The 14,575-nt window shown below is 38.9% G+C and overlaps 2 protein-coding genes across 3 annotated transcripts; both read right to left on the bottom strand.

Moving 5' to 3' along the window:
- Positions 1 to 279: 279 nt before the first annotated feature.
- On the bottom strand, positions 280 to 2,711 carry LOC119326819. Its single transcript, XM_037600422.1, has 3 exons — positions 2,134 to 2,711; positions 1,105 to 2,046; positions 280 to 955 (listed from the first exon to the last, which is right to left on the bottom strand). The coding sequence occupies exons 1-3, from the start codon at positions 2,164 to 2,166 to the stop codon at positions 434 to 436; spliced, it is 1,497 nt and encodes a 498-aa protein (XP_037456319.1). The 5' UTR covers positions 2,167 to 2,711; the 3' UTR covers positions 280 to 433.
- A 5,278-nt stretch (positions 2,712 to 7,989) lies between these two features.
- Positions 7,990 to 10,999, bottom strand: LOC119325852. 2 transcript variants are annotated; one of them, XM_037599571.1, is made up of 5 exons: positions 10,574 to 10,999; positions 10,339 to 10,478; positions 9,074 to 9,958; positions 8,819 to 8,971; positions 7,990 to 8,627 (listed from the first exon to the last, which is right to left on the bottom strand). In XM_037599571.1, the coding sequence occupies exons 2-5, from the start codon at positions 10,408 to 10,410 to the stop codon at positions 8,256 to 8,258; spliced, it is 1,482 nt and encodes a 493-aa protein (XP_037455468.1). In that variant the 5' UTR covers positions 10,411 to 10,478; positions 10,574 to 10,999; the 3' UTR covers positions 7,990 to 8,255. The 2 variants fall into 2 exon arrangements, with proteins under 2 accessions (XP_037455468.1, XP_037455469.1); XM_037599572.1 differs by having other exon boundaries at positions 10,339 to 10,481.
- Between the last annotated feature and the right edge of the window lie 3,576 nt (positions 11,000 to 14,575).

The raw sequence follows: 14,575 nt of genomic DNA on the forward strand, positions 1-14,575 counted from the left end.
CTAGATACGGATGTATCTAATACTAAAATGTGACTTGATACATCCGTATTTAGACAAATCTAAGACAAGAATTTTGGGACTGAGGGAGTAGTATACTGTGCACTGAAAAAGTGTTTGAGCAAGAACTATTGGATTGCAAGAATATGTCCAGATCAAGAACCATAAAGATAAGTGAGCAGGTCAACTTGTTCCAACACATCAGGAGCACTCGGTTCTAACCTCTAAATGGAGCCACGTATCTATGAACTTATCCCAAAGGAAGCATTCACCAATATCAGAACACTCTGAAAATTTACTACAGTATTAAATATTTTCTTCATTAGGCGACAGTTCACATAGCTTAAGCAAGAGTACAAGCGCGATAACTACCGAATTACAGAGTTCAGAGGGCTTACAAACTACCACAAAGGTGACATACATCTTTTTTTCTCAACTATGACATGAAGCGAACAAAACCGGGCAAAGACATCCCCAATTCTTCAATGATCTGCATGCGCTCATCAGCGTTCCGTGGATATCTTGATGGGCACTTCATCTTGGGATCCAAGTCACCACATCGCAGACATACCTTCCTGTCGTGCAGAGATATCTCCGCCATATTAACCGCATGTTCCCTGACACACCTGATGAATCGCACAAAGATGTCGTCAGGTTGGAAGCCGTAGATGGTGAGCTTAACCAAATTCTTGTGCTTGAAATCAGGGGCATGTGGCTTCCACTCCACGTCTGCCTTTTCACAGTAGCCATTTCTCTCCCGAAACTCTTTGTCTCTCATCACCATATGGCACCAATGATCCCATACTGTGATGCACAGCTCTTTGAGGGACGGTGCAGCTTCAAGAATAAACATTGTCCAAGCTAAATCACATCCTTCAGGAAGTTTGTCCAGAATCACATGCTGTAGTTTGCTGAGCACAGGCCTGAGCAGCTCCGGGCTTTCTGGTAGAACCCAAATCTGGGAAAGAGAAAACAATTTACAAACTGAGTGCAGGTTGCATATAAATCACATTGTCAACTAATAAGCTACTATTGTTATTACATATATAACCATCCTATATAGAGTGAAAATGGTCAGGTGTGATTCAAATGACTAATTATTAGTACCTTTTCACTTTCAAAATCCAGATGCAGATCGCTTATGGAAGGAACATTACCGAGGAGCTGACTCAACTCAAGAGTCCTAGTCGATCTGGAGCCAGTTTTAGCAAGCCTCAGCTTTGAAAGCTGTGGCACAAAACCAAAATACAGGGGATCTTTCTCAGAGTAGAACCAACTCTTATAGCTCACCCGTCGGAGTTTCGGTAGACATGTCAGCTCAACTATCTCAAATTTCCCATAGTCGACCTCGAGCTCGGTAAGCTGAGCATGTTCTAGTTGCAGCACAGAATTCATCCCCGAGTCGCAATGGGTTAAACGCAAAGACTCCAAGAGCTTGCAGGTGCTGAGGATGTTGGGTATGTCCAGTTCACCACCAAACCTCATATTGCACAGCCACAGGCGCCTGAGGCCAGCAAATGCATCACGACAAGCACCGAGGAAATCATTGAGCTGCTTTGCATGGTCGAGGAGATCGGCAGGAGAGCACTTCAAATGAGTCTTGTCTGTTACGATCTGGAACTCAGCCGCGCCAACCTTCTGTGTTGCCATGGCATGGGCGACAGATTTGCCAATTGTGTAACAGTCAGGTTGCACCAAGAGGAATCTGATTTTGAGTCTGCTGATGGTGATCTCTGGGCTCCTTGTGCTCAAGATGTTATCCGTTACATGAGCCACAACACTGTTGGTTCTGACAAATTCACTGACGTTGAAAACACGAGCTCTAACATGGTGACCTGGAATGGAACTACAGCTCAGGAAGAAGTGCGAGAGCATGGTGGGGAGCTTCATCATTCGCTTGGAGAGGACGCAGGCCCTTATTGCATCGAGCGTGTCCACCCTCTCCAGAATGTTTAGCAGAAGGTCATCAGGCAGCTTGGTAAGCCTGTCTGTGTCTTCTTCGCTGCTGGCAGCATCTTTGTTGTGAGTTGCTTTCTGTGTTGCATTTACCTGGAACAACAAATAATCAGCCTTTTTAGGAAGAACCTTTTGTGTGAAGTACAAACATCAATCAGGCACAACAGAAACAACACTTACATTGCGTGTGCGGTGATGTCTTTTCTTCGTCATGGCTGGTCGGATCAACAACTGGTCTTGTTGAACACACAATGTAAGTGGGGTGATGGGGAGGGCTTTCTGACCTTGCTGATGATCTAAAAAAAACTGGTCTTCTTGATGATGGGACGTCTGCACTGTTTGGATCGACCTAATTTGAATCCCCCCTCCCCCTCCTCTGTTTATTCGATCAACCAGCGCCCCCGCCAACTTATGCGGACTAATCGCCGGCAGGCCCTCCTCCAAAAGGGAGGAGGATCCTGATTACAACTTGTCAATAGACAGACTCCTCCCCGATTACAAAAGGAAATCAACCACGCATAATAGCCAGGCCCAGGCAGCGGAGGTGGTGGCAACGAAGGAGAGCGGTTGTGGCCGGCGGCGGACAGCAGTGGGGGACTGTCGCAAGGGATGCGGACGGAGGAGAGTCGTGGTGGCCGGCGGCGATCGGCAGGTGTGGGGTAGGGGGCTGTCGCAGGGGATGGCGGCGGACGGCAGGTGTGGGGTAGGGGGGCCGTCGCAGGGAATGGCGGCGGCGGAGGAGAGTCGTGGTGGCCGGAGCCGGACGGTGGGTGTGGGCAGGGTCTGTTGCAGGGGATGACGGCCATACTTCTTCGGCCCAGCCACAGAAGAACGAAGCCTTTTCGTTCGCTGCATGGTACTGGCCCGGCCCGTTTTCCGCGCTCTCACGCTCGCTTTCTCGCTCGTGGTGTTCGATGCGTTTTTCTTTGTTTTCGTTTTTTTCTTTCGCTTTTTTAACTTTATAGGTGTTCTTTGTAATTTTCTTTTTTTCCCTCTGGTTTCTTCGTTTTATTTTTAATTTTCAATTTTTTTATTGTTGGTCCTTCTTAGTTTCTTTTCTCAGTTTTACCTTTTTTTCTACTTTTCTTTCTTCATATTTCTTTGCTTCCTTTTGGCTTTTATCTTCTTGTTTTTTTTGTTTTCATTGTTTCTTTCTTAGTTTTCCCTATTTTCATTCGTTTGCATTGGATTTCTTTCATCTCCATCTATTTGGTTTCCTTTTTCTTTTTCTTTTTTTGTTTTTTGTTTTTCTTTGTTTCTTTATCGATTTGCATCGGTTTCTTTTTTTCAACACATCTCAACTTTTTTCAATGGACATTCAACAATTTTCGCATACATCAAAACTATATTTATATCAAGTTTAACATTTTCAAATACATGATTAACATTTTCTTGAAAAGTTATTTTTTATCTCTACATTTCTCCATACACATTGTACATTTCGGGTATATATATATTATAAATTTTATTAATATACAAAAAAATCGAATACAAGAATTGTTTTTTAATAAACAATGCATATTTTTCGTATACGTTAGGAACTTTTCATACATGTTAAATATTTTTTAAATATATAATCAACTTTTGAAATATATGTTTTTTGATGTCTACTCTTATTTAATGTACTTTGTACATTTTTGTATACACCAGTACATAATCAACATTTTTTCAACAAGCATATTTTTGTATATATGATAAACATTTTCCTATATCCATTTAACATTTTTCAAATGCTTTATTAAGATTTTTCAAATAATTTAGTAAGATCTTTTTTAATGCTTGATTGACATTTTTTAAATACATGATCGACTTTCTTTGTACACATTATATATTTTTGTCTACATTTTTTGTATACATGAGAAACATTTTCTCTATACACATTCAATATTTTTCAAATGTTTGGTTAACATTTTTGAAATGTTTTATGCAAATTGTTTTTCGTAATACATATATTAGAATATTTGGAAGTATAAGTAAAAGTAAAAAAAAGAAAGAATAAGCGTGAAAAAAAATTTGGTACCCATGTTAACCCGTTTCGGAGAGGGCCAGAAGATGAAGGAGGAGCCCACGAGGCACCAGGGCGCGCCTAGGGGGGTAGGCGCGCCTGGTGGATCATGGGGCCCACGTTCACCCGTTTGACATAATTTTGCCTCTATAAATTCTCTAAAATCGGAACCAACATAGAGCCATCCAAAATATTTTTACTGCCGCCGCAAGTTCCTGCTCTCGAGAGATCCCATCTGAAGGCCTTTTCCCACACTCTGCCAAAGGGGGAATCAATCACGGAGGGACTCTACATCAACCTTGTTGCCCTTCCGATGATATGTTAGTTGTTTACCACAGACCTACGAGTTCATAGTTAGTAGCTAGATGGCTTCTTCTCTCTTTTTGATCTTCAATTCGATGTTCTCCTCGATGTTGTTGGAGTTCTATTCGATGTAATCACTTTTTGCGGTGTGTTCATTGGGATCTGATGAATTGTGAGTTTATGATCAGATTATCCATCAATATTATTTGAGTCTTCTCTGAACTCTTTTATGTATGATTATTATAGCTTTGTACTTCTCTCCGATCTGTTGATCTGCTTTGGACAACTAGATTGATTTTTCTTGCAATGGAAGAGGTGCTTTGTGATGGGTTAGATCTTGCGGTGCTCAATCCCAGTGATAGAAAGGGCGATACACGTATTTGTATCGTTGCCATCAAGGATAAAAGGATAGAGTTTATTTATGCGTGAGTTTACTTTGTCTACATCATGTCATCTTGCTTAAGGCGTTACTCTGTTCTTTATAAACTTAATACTCTAGATGCATGCTGCATAACAGTCGACTTGTAGATGCAGGCAGGACTCGGTCTACTTGTCTCGGACGTGATGCCTATATACATGAACATTGTCTTGGATATCGTCATGATTATTCGTTTTTCTATCAGTTGACCAGCATTAATTCATTTACCCACCGTATGCTATTTTCAAGAGAGAAGTCTCTACTCAAAACTATGACCCTCGGGTCTATTTTTATCATATATTAAAATCCAAAAATATCTTGCTGCATTTTTTCTTTACTTTATTTATTTTGTGTTTTATTTATCTATCTATCACTACAAAATTTAATCTCTGCAAATAACCGTCGAGGGATTGACAACCCCTTGTTCGCGTTGGGTGCAAGGATTTTTTATTTTGTATGCATGTACTGCTAACGAGTTGTTGCGTGGTTTTCCTACTGGATTGATAACCTTGGTTCTTAACTGAGGAAAATATTTATCTCTACTGTACTGCATCATCCTCTCCTCTTAGGGAAAATCTCAATGCAGCTCACAGGTAGCAATTAACACGAGTAATACAAGAATCACGAAGAGACATAAGGTGTCTAATCTCCATAATAAGCGACGAGTAGACCGATCTATCAGCCTCTTTGGCTTGGAATCAACTTCACGACAACAATTGAATCCATCTCTTTCGCCATTTGGTTTAATTTACAATCAATTAACCACGATTTCCAAAACCCAACTCTCATGGACGGGATCTCTGTGGGTGGTAACTACCTCAACAAGCCGGCGGACAAGCTCTTCATTTGGTTCTGGCTGAAGGGCGTCGACGCGGTATGAGCATGCTAGCCGTCGACTTTGCCACCTAGCCGCTTCGCACTGGCGTTGCTGGGGTGGCGTTGCAACATGGCTGAGGGAGGGGTGTTGGGTGATGGCTGACGAGGAGTGGCCGAGAGAGGGCCCCTAGCGAGCCGGGGCGGCAGCGGCAGCAAGACCGATTCCAATTAGCATTGGCGACCATAGTACAATGGTCACCACATAGAGATAGGGGGAGAGAGAAGGGGGTTTTATTTATTTATTTATTTCATGGGTGCCCAGTAATCGGCCAATGCGGTCAAAACCACTTGACTAATTCAAAATTGAGACCAGGGTTGATTTTTGAACCGCATGGTTAGTGCGGGGTGTATGTCGGCCGGTTTGAAGTTGAAGTTAAGTTTTAAACCGAGTGATTAGTTCAGTGTTGAAATGTAGACTTCTCTCACATATAAACAACATGGAACTATGTTTAAAAAAACACTCAGAACTAAGTGACATTTCCCCGTTAAATCCCCCACAACTCTCTCTCTCTCTCTCTCTCTCTCTCTCTCTCTCTCTCTCTCTCTCTCTCTGAAAGTAATTAACTCACCATGCTGCATCTTAATTTCCCACATTATTGTTTTTGAAACTATCAAGAAGAAAGAACGGGCATACACCGTTTGTGTGTGTGTCAAACCCGGCAAGGGCACACGTCCCAAGTCTCCTCTCCACTACATTCGAATGGCCTGCAAAATGCATCTCTTGCCCAAACTCCGGCATCCCTGCACGCCAGCAACTCAATGACCAAAGGATCCTCCATATATCCACTGCACCTTAATTACATTAGTGCTTTATTTTTACCAACCCTGTATTGGGTGAACTACTGCAATATTGCAACAGCTCAACCTAGGAAGATGAAACTTGCGGGAACACAGTAGTTTGTTGTAACCAACACACGCTCCAGTTTATTGCTAAAAAATGTTTAGAGGAATTTTCTTTTTTTGAACATATTTTCCAATTTCATGACATTGTTTTAAATCACGAACAATTTTCGTATTCATGAACATTTTTTATGTAATTGTGAACATTTTTCAAATTTGCGAAATTTTGTACAAATTCATGAACATTTTTCAAATTCATGAAATTTTATTCTTAAATTTGCACTTTAAAAAAATATGAACATTTGTTTGAAACTCGTGAACATTTTTTTTGAATCAACGCACATTTTTTGAATCGACAATCATTTTTTGGGGGGAACAATTTTTTAAAATTCATGAACTTTATGAACATTTTTGTGTGAGCAAGAACATTTATTTTAATTCATGAACATTCTTTGAACCAGCATACATTTTTTAATCAATGTACTTTTCTGTAATTCACGAAAAGTTTTTTATTATTGTGAACTTTTTTTTAAAAAATCATGATTTTTCTTGAATCGGCGAACATTTGTTCCAAATCATGATATTTTCAATTCATGAACACTTTGTCAAACTGCTATCATTTTTTCTAATTCGGCGAATATTTTCTGAATTTGAGAACAATTGTTCAAACTCGTGAACTTTTTTTTAATATTCATTTTTTTGTTTTGGAATCCCTGCCATTATTGGAAATTCGGAACTGTTTTCAAATCCCGAACAATTTTAAAGAAGAAACAAAAAACCCAAAAATAACAAAAGAAATAAGAAACACAGGGGCGCCCCTCCCCCATATGGGCCAGCCCAAAAGCACGCGCAGAGAGCTCCCCGCGCTTTGGGTTGGGCCATGTGCGGGTGGGGCGTTTCAGTTCTTTTTTCATCCTTTGTTGTTTCTTTTTTAACTTCGAACAATGTTCAAGAATCTAAAATTAAAAAAAGTTCGGGGTTTAAAATTTTTTCAAAATTTTCAAGAAAAAATTCATGAAATTTATAAATCTTCAAGAATTATAAGAAATGTTCTGAATTTCGAAAATGTTTCAGGGATTTAAAAAAACGTTCCAAATTTCAGTTACATGATTTCAAAAATGTTCTAGATTACAAAACATGTTTACAAATATGAAAAAAGATGTTCGTTTTAAGGTGTTCACGGATTTGAAGAAAGTTTGGAATTCCAAAAAAAGGTTCCCGGATTTGGGAAAAAAATTCCTGAATTCCAAAATTATGGAATCTCCAAATTACAGCCGGATTTCAAAGTTTCCAGTAGCCAAACTGCAATTAAAGCAACTGTTGTTATAAAATGAAGGATGAAGGTTAAATGAACAAGAAGGTGATGCTTTCAGTTGGCCTTCAACGACTTATGTACAACATTCAATCAACAGGTTTTCTGACGATTCAATATGTAAACAGATTTACTATACATAAAACACACGGTCATGGCCAGCCCCCCTCAAGAAATCTCGCCTGGATAAATGCAAAAATCTAATAATAACAAGGTCGACGAGGAGTGACCGAACGAGGAAGACCGGTCCCAAATAAAAAGAGTTTCCAACGCCATCGAATATAACATGACAAAGCAGGGTAAACACAACCTTAGTCAGAAGTTCAACAGGAAGAGAAAAACATGACCTTGGTCAGCATAACAGACTTTTCTTAGCTTACTGGTCAGTGGTCACTACAGTAGGTGCAATATGAACTGCGCTTTGTACTTGAGGTCTACCTTACAGCGCATTAAACAAGGCAACTTTTGCGCACTCAAGGGTGTTAGTTTTATCCAATAACAACATGTTGCTCTAAAGGAAGGAATGCACATCAACACTGAGAGGTTGTTTACTTGGGGAAGTGGATTTCCACAGCTGAGCACATCTCGCTGTTGATTTTGTTCCTGACCGAAATCTTCTGCTTGCTTGTCCATGGGTATCTCGATGGCTTTCGAACCATGTGCTGGCATATCTTGCACACCGGCCTGTTATGCAAGTAGATGTTCTCAAGATTCACCGCTGCTTCCATGATACTTTTTATGTAACTCATAAACTTCTCTTCTGTCTGAAACCCAAAAATCCTGAGCACAGCCAAGCTGTGGTGCTTGAAACCAGATGCAGATCCGACACATTCTAATCCACTATCCTTCGGCTCCTCGCTATACGAATACTTCTTCCTCTCCTCTTCATCCAGTATTGTATCACAGAAATGATCCCACACCTGCATGTAATCGTACAAAATATACATTTTGGCAAGGTAAGAAGAAGCATTTTTTGTGATTTACTTATTTAATTTGGTCCAGAAAGTTTAAACTCTGATGAAATGAGACTACACTTCCGCAGCTTGAATGTAACATGAGCATGCATGGGATGTAAACAAAAGAGGTCTGAGATTAGGTACAAAGACTTTACTCTGATGCATAGCTCCTTAAGGGAAGGTGCGCCTTGGAGAATGAACATTGTCCAAGTCAGATCACACTCTTCTGAAATGTTAAGCAAACTAACAATCTGTAGTTTGTGGAACACATTGGATAATTCTCTTGGCGCCTCAGGTTTAATCCAAATCTGCAAAGAAACAAAGAGATAGAAAAAAGATTAGAGCCTCACAATGACATGATCAAGGAAAATAACATGCATCATCAAAAAGAATATACAACCTGTACTAACCTTCTCGCTTTCAAAGTTCAAATGCAGGTCCCTAATGGTGACTTTGCCAAGAAACTCACTTAATTTGAGCATCTTGTGGTATGAAAGAGCCGTATTACTGATGCTCACACTCTTGAGCAGTGGGACATAACCAAAAGACAACGGATCGTGCTGAGTGATCCAATCAGAAAATGTCAGAACAGTGAGCTTTGGTAGCCACTTCAGATCAACCCGCTCAAATTCGCTGTCGACAATCTCAAGTTCACTGAGTTGCGGGTGTTCCAATTCTAGGAAAGACAACTTGCCCATGTCACAGTTTAGCAAGTGGAGGAACTCTAATCGCTTGCATGTACTGACAATTTCAGGTAACTCTGATTCAGCTAGCCTCAAATTCTGTAGCTTGAGGCCTGTGAGAGCATTGAATGCGTTGGGACAAGTGTAAAAAAATGACATGAACTTCCTTCCGTAGTAGAGCAAATCTTTATCGGTGCACTGTGTAACTTCCTTCTTCGTCATGACTGTGAATTCAGCCATACCAACATTCTGTGTTACAATGGTATCGGTAACAGCCTGGCCGATGTAAACACAGTCATCTCCCAAGTAGAATTCCATGCGCAGTAGTCGAATGGTGTATAGATTTGTACAGCTCCTATTTCCCAATATGCTGTTAGTTGCTTCAATCATGGTGGAATTGGGATGAGCATCAAAGCAGGGTAAGTTCGACTTGGGAAGCTTGCGCTTAAAGGAATCGACTGTTATGACGATTTTGGAGAGCATGGCAGGGACCTCCTTCCACCGGTTGGAGAGGACACTGGTTCGTGCGACATCAGCAATGTCAAGACGTTCGACAATGTTGAGCAGGATATCATCGGGCAAATTGCTCAGCCAATCATGTCCATATTCTTCCTGAACCAAGCAAGGAAATAAAAGAGTTCATTTTTTGTTACAGCCTCATAGTTGCAATTTTGGTATTTTCCACATGCAAAGATAGATTTCTTATAGTTTCCAGCCAAAAGATACAATTTCGATATCTTCCAGAAACAAATATACATTAAAAAAAAACACAATGATGCATTTTTTGTAAATTTCCAGATGCAAAGATATATTTTATGATTCATGGTTTTTCATTTCAATATTTTCCACAAACGAAGATAGAAAATTTATAATTTCCAGCAAAGAAATGTAATTTCGGTATTTTTATACCAAACACGAACAGATTGTTCCAACTTGTTTTTCTTGTACAGTCTAGCGAAAGGAAAAGGTAATAAAGAGGAGAATGAACTCACTAGCAGCCAGTCCTTTGCGGGTGGTTTGGCCGTCGATCTGGCAGCCGGTCGCCGGGGATAGGTGTAGGCCATCGCCGAAAGGGTTCTCAGATGTCCGAGGGGAGCTGCTGATCTCCGATAACTGGCGGGGATATATATAGCTGCTGGGTTCCCGACACCAATGGAAACTCTCGTTTAAATACTGATGAAAATTCTATTCTATATCCAAAAGGGAAGAACGAATTCGAAAGAGCACCTGATTCTGATTGTAGCCCGGGAAGGACTTCTTTGATTCCGGAGCCGCTTCGATTGCGGACTGCGGCTCGGAGTGGAGCCGCTAGATTGCTTCGATTGCCGGTCGCAGCTCAGAAAGGAGTTGCTGCTGCTGCTGCTTGGATTGCGGGCTGCAGCTCCGAAAGGGGGAGCTGCTTATTTGGGCGCCTCTGCTCAAGCACCGGTGGATCCTCATTCGAGGCATCCGACGGCGACGGCGACGGCGACGGCGAGAGAGTGGAGATCGGCGCACGGCAGGCGGCGGCGCATTACTCACACCCGATCCCGTTTCCTCTCTTGTTTTTTTTTTCTTTTTGCGGGCGTGGTTGGGAAGATCACTATTTTACCCTGAGGCCTGCGGTGGAGGAATGATGGCACCGATGGGCTAAAGGCCCAACGTGTTATTACAGCCATTGTTTGGTCCTCGAGGTCCAGCTTGTACTATTTCTCTGCTCTCTTTTTTTCCGCGGTAATACGTGCCTCGTTTATATCATAAAGATTATAGTACAAGTCACGTATACACCAGAGAAACCTTTTCTTAAGATTAATGTGGATGCTTCCTTCGACAAACATACACACCAGGGAGGAACTGGCCTGGGGGTTCGCAACCATGAAGGAAGGCTCATCCGCGCACAAGCACTCTGGTATGAAACTGGGATGTCAGCTATGGCTATGGAAGCATTTGCAGTAAGAGATGGTGTACGGCTAGCTTCTGATTTGGGGTTCAGGAGGGTAATCATTGAAACTGATGCACAATTAGTGGTGAAACAGTGGGATTCTCTAAGTGTTGATCGCTCGGAGATAGCTACCACTCTGAATGAAATACAAGAGCTAAGCGGGAATTTTGATGATTTTCGTCTGGAATTCATATCGAGGGAGGCGAATGAACTGGCACATCTGTGTGCCAAGCAATGTAATTCTTCTAGAAAATGTTGTTTATGGATAAATTATATTCCCACCTTTCTTATAACTTGTGTAAGGAAGGAATGTAATCTGTTGGTTGATTAATAAAGCTCTTGATTCTAAAAAAAAAGGTCACGTACACACCGGCCTGATGAAACTAAAAAATAGCAGAAGTTAGTCTTTGCCCAAACGAACTGCTCTCTGCTACTTCAAATAATAGTGTTCCTTTTCATGTTGGGTAGAGTGTTTTCGTACGTACATTTCTCCTTCCTCTTTTGATTCTCCCCCTTATTTACGTAGGTAAATCATCCACAAGATTTTATAAACATTTTTTTAGGAAAGTCGACATGGCATTTTATATTTAGTGTAATAACATAGTTATATCAATCGCTAATACACCAACTAGAAATGCAGGTGGCTCATTCTTCCACACAACAGTTCTTGAGTCCTCTCATTTACTACCAAGTAAATCTGCCACCATACTGGCTTCCCTAGGGCGGTGAAGAAACTTAAAATAATGAAAATTAGGAGCTAAAGAGGTACATTCCTCGTATATTGCCGTCGTTGGGCCCAAAGAGTAGTGGACTAAACGCTCTTTTATTTCTTTATGGAGGGAGTACCTCTTACATAAAAATGATAATATAGTCTTATGTATCCAAATCAGTCTATACAATTCATCTTGATCTGCAAGCTAATATGGTAATAACCTTTTTAAGAAACTTTAAGATTTGTACAAACTTTCAAGGGGAGTGTACCGAAGCAAAACTCTTGATAAATGTGTGTGAATTTATAAAAAAAATCATAGATTTATAAATGCGTTCAAGAAATTTACAAGTGATCTTGAATTTTTAAAAACTTCATGATTTACAAAAAGGTTTGGAAATTCCAAAGTCTCCCTGATTTGAAAAAATATTTGTAAACTTCCGAAATGCGCAAGAAGTTGAAAAAATGATATTGTTTCCAAAAGTAAATGATTGAAAATATGGTCAGTAATTCTTAAAACAATTGAATTAAAAACATGTTCTTCAGTTTTTTTATAAAGTTCAATAATTTTAAAAATGTTAAGGAATTTAATATTGCTCCTGAATTTTAGAATAGATTTTTGAATTTGAAAACTATTTTGAAATATTACTTGAGTAGATTTAAAAAATATTCATAAAAAATTGAAAAGACAATGATGAATTCTAGTATTGACCCAAATTTTAAAAAAATATTGACAATTTAGGAAAATAGAAATTTAAAAAGTTTGCTAATTTAAATTTATGTGTATTGAATTCAAAATATACCCAAATTTCATAAAACTATTTGCTAATTAAAATAATATTTGTTGATTCCAACAGAAAATGTATAAAATATATGAAAACTGGTAAAATCAAGATATACTGCACAAAAAAAGTAAAATATGAATGCAAAAAGAAAGAAAAGTGTCGCATTGGGCCTGACCTCCCATTCAGTGCTCTAAACGCCGGCTGGCGTTGTTGGTCCTCGAACACGGCACATAGAGGGCCTGTGTAGCAAATGCGAAGCTGTCACTCGAACATCGCTCGCTTGCATCACGTTGGTTAGTTAGTTGACCAGTTGACAATTAAAATTTGAAAAAAGTTTGAAAAAGTTAAGAAGTTGTAAATCTGGATAGAGTTTAACAAAATTTGATAATAAATCACAAATTTAGAAAAGTTCGTAAATTTTTTATAAAGTGCAAGAAATTTAATTAATCATGAATTTGAAAAAAAGGACCTAATAGTTCATGCATTGAAAAAGTTCACAAATTGGAAAAAAAAAGTTCATGAATTAAAAAACACGGGCTAAAATATTCATGAATTTTAAAAGAATCACATATTTCGAAAATTAATCATGAACTAAAAAACATGGTCTAATTAATCATGAATTAAAAAACACGGGCTAAAATATTCACAATTTTAAAATTGTTTACAAAAACTGATACGAAAAAAATTAGAAAAAAATGAAAAAGAAAAAGAAACAAAAAAGAAGAAGAAAACCAAAGAAAAACCGGAACAGGAATCCGAGAAAAACCCAACTGGAAAACATAGACAAGAAAATAACTATGTGGGACAGCCCGCTACTAAACCTAACGTACCGGGGGGAGGGGTGCAGCCCGTACGAAAACACCCTTAATGGGGTGCTTAATGCGCTGAATATATATATATATGGATTTGCACACCGTGCTGGCACATAGTGGGTTGAGGGGGTGCTATTGGTGGACTTCCCACTCCTTACATGGGGAGTAGGATCCACATTCCACATATATATAACACCCTTTTGCTTCAAATTGTCGACCTACCACACGTGTGGTCACCTGGATCATTATCGCCAAGTGCTGAGCGACTGTTACCTATTTTTACTAGTTTTGAACTAGTTGTTTCTGTTGTTTTTTTAGAAACATCAATATTTATTGTCTTAAAACATAAACACTTTAAATTTTTTGAGCACATATTTTGTAAAATAAGTATTTTTTAATGCAAACTTGTTTTGAAATGTATAGGAGAATTTTTTTGTAAACAATCTCACATTTTACATAAATTTTAGGATGTTTACTTTGAATGTATGAAATTTTGTTTGAAATATTTCGATTTTTTTAAAGGCAGACAATTTTTTAAATTTTAAATGGTTTGTAAAACCAACATTTTAAAAATTACATTTTTTGAAAATTATTGTATTTATGTTTAACATTGACTTTTTTATATTCAGAGCATTCTGAATTTATTCGCATAAATTCTTAAAAATTTCAAACATTAACATAAAGAAAAAATAAAATAGGGGAACAGGACAAGATAAAAATAAAAATAAAAAAGGAAAGAAATATGGTAAAGAAAACAACAAGAAAAGGAAAATAATTGGACCGAAACCTTCTAACGCAAAACCGGATTCCTACAATATGTCTAATTGGGTCAGGATTTTTATTAATATTTGAAGTAAGAACTATTCAATAATTTCTTATAAACATATGTTTCAAAAATTTAAAATTAAATTAAATTAAGTAGTTACACTACAGATGACCTTGCAACTATAGAAACTCAAAGAGCAACATGAAAGATGTAACGATAATCCTTAATGCGCGCCA

Source organism: Triticum dicoccoides, chromosome 6B (genome assembly GCF_002162155.2).
Source record: "Triticum dicoccoides isolate Atlit2015 ecotype Zavitan chromosome 6B, WEW_v2.0, whole genome shotgun sequence".
NCBI lineage: Eukaryota > Viridiplantae > Streptophyta > Magnoliopsida > Poales > Poaceae > Triticum > Triticum dicoccoides.

Coding starts and splice junctions, on each gene's coding strand:
- LOC119326819 (XM_037600422.1), bottom strand. CDS start 2,166: ATGACGAAGAAAAGACATCACCGCACACGCAAT. Junction 2,047..2,133: donor GACATCACCGCACACGCAAT/GTAAGTGTTGTT, acceptor TTGTTGTTCCAG/GTAAATGCAACACAGAAAGC. Junction 956..1,104: donor TGGATTTTGAAAGTGAAAAG/GTACTAATAATT, acceptor TCTCTTTCCCAG/ATTTGGGTTCTACCAGAAAG.
- LOC119325852 (XM_037599571.1), bottom strand. CDS start 10,410: ATGGCCTACACCTATCCCCGGCGACCGGCTGCCAGATCGACGGCCAAA. Junction 8,972..9,073: donor TGAACTTTGAAAGCGAGAAG/GTTAGTACAGGT, acceptor GTTTCTTTGCAG/ATTTGGATTAAACCTGAGGC. Junction 8,628..8,818: donor TTAAGGAGCTATGCATCAGA/GTAAAGTCTTTG, acceptor GATTACATGCAG/GTGTGGGATCATTTCTGTGA.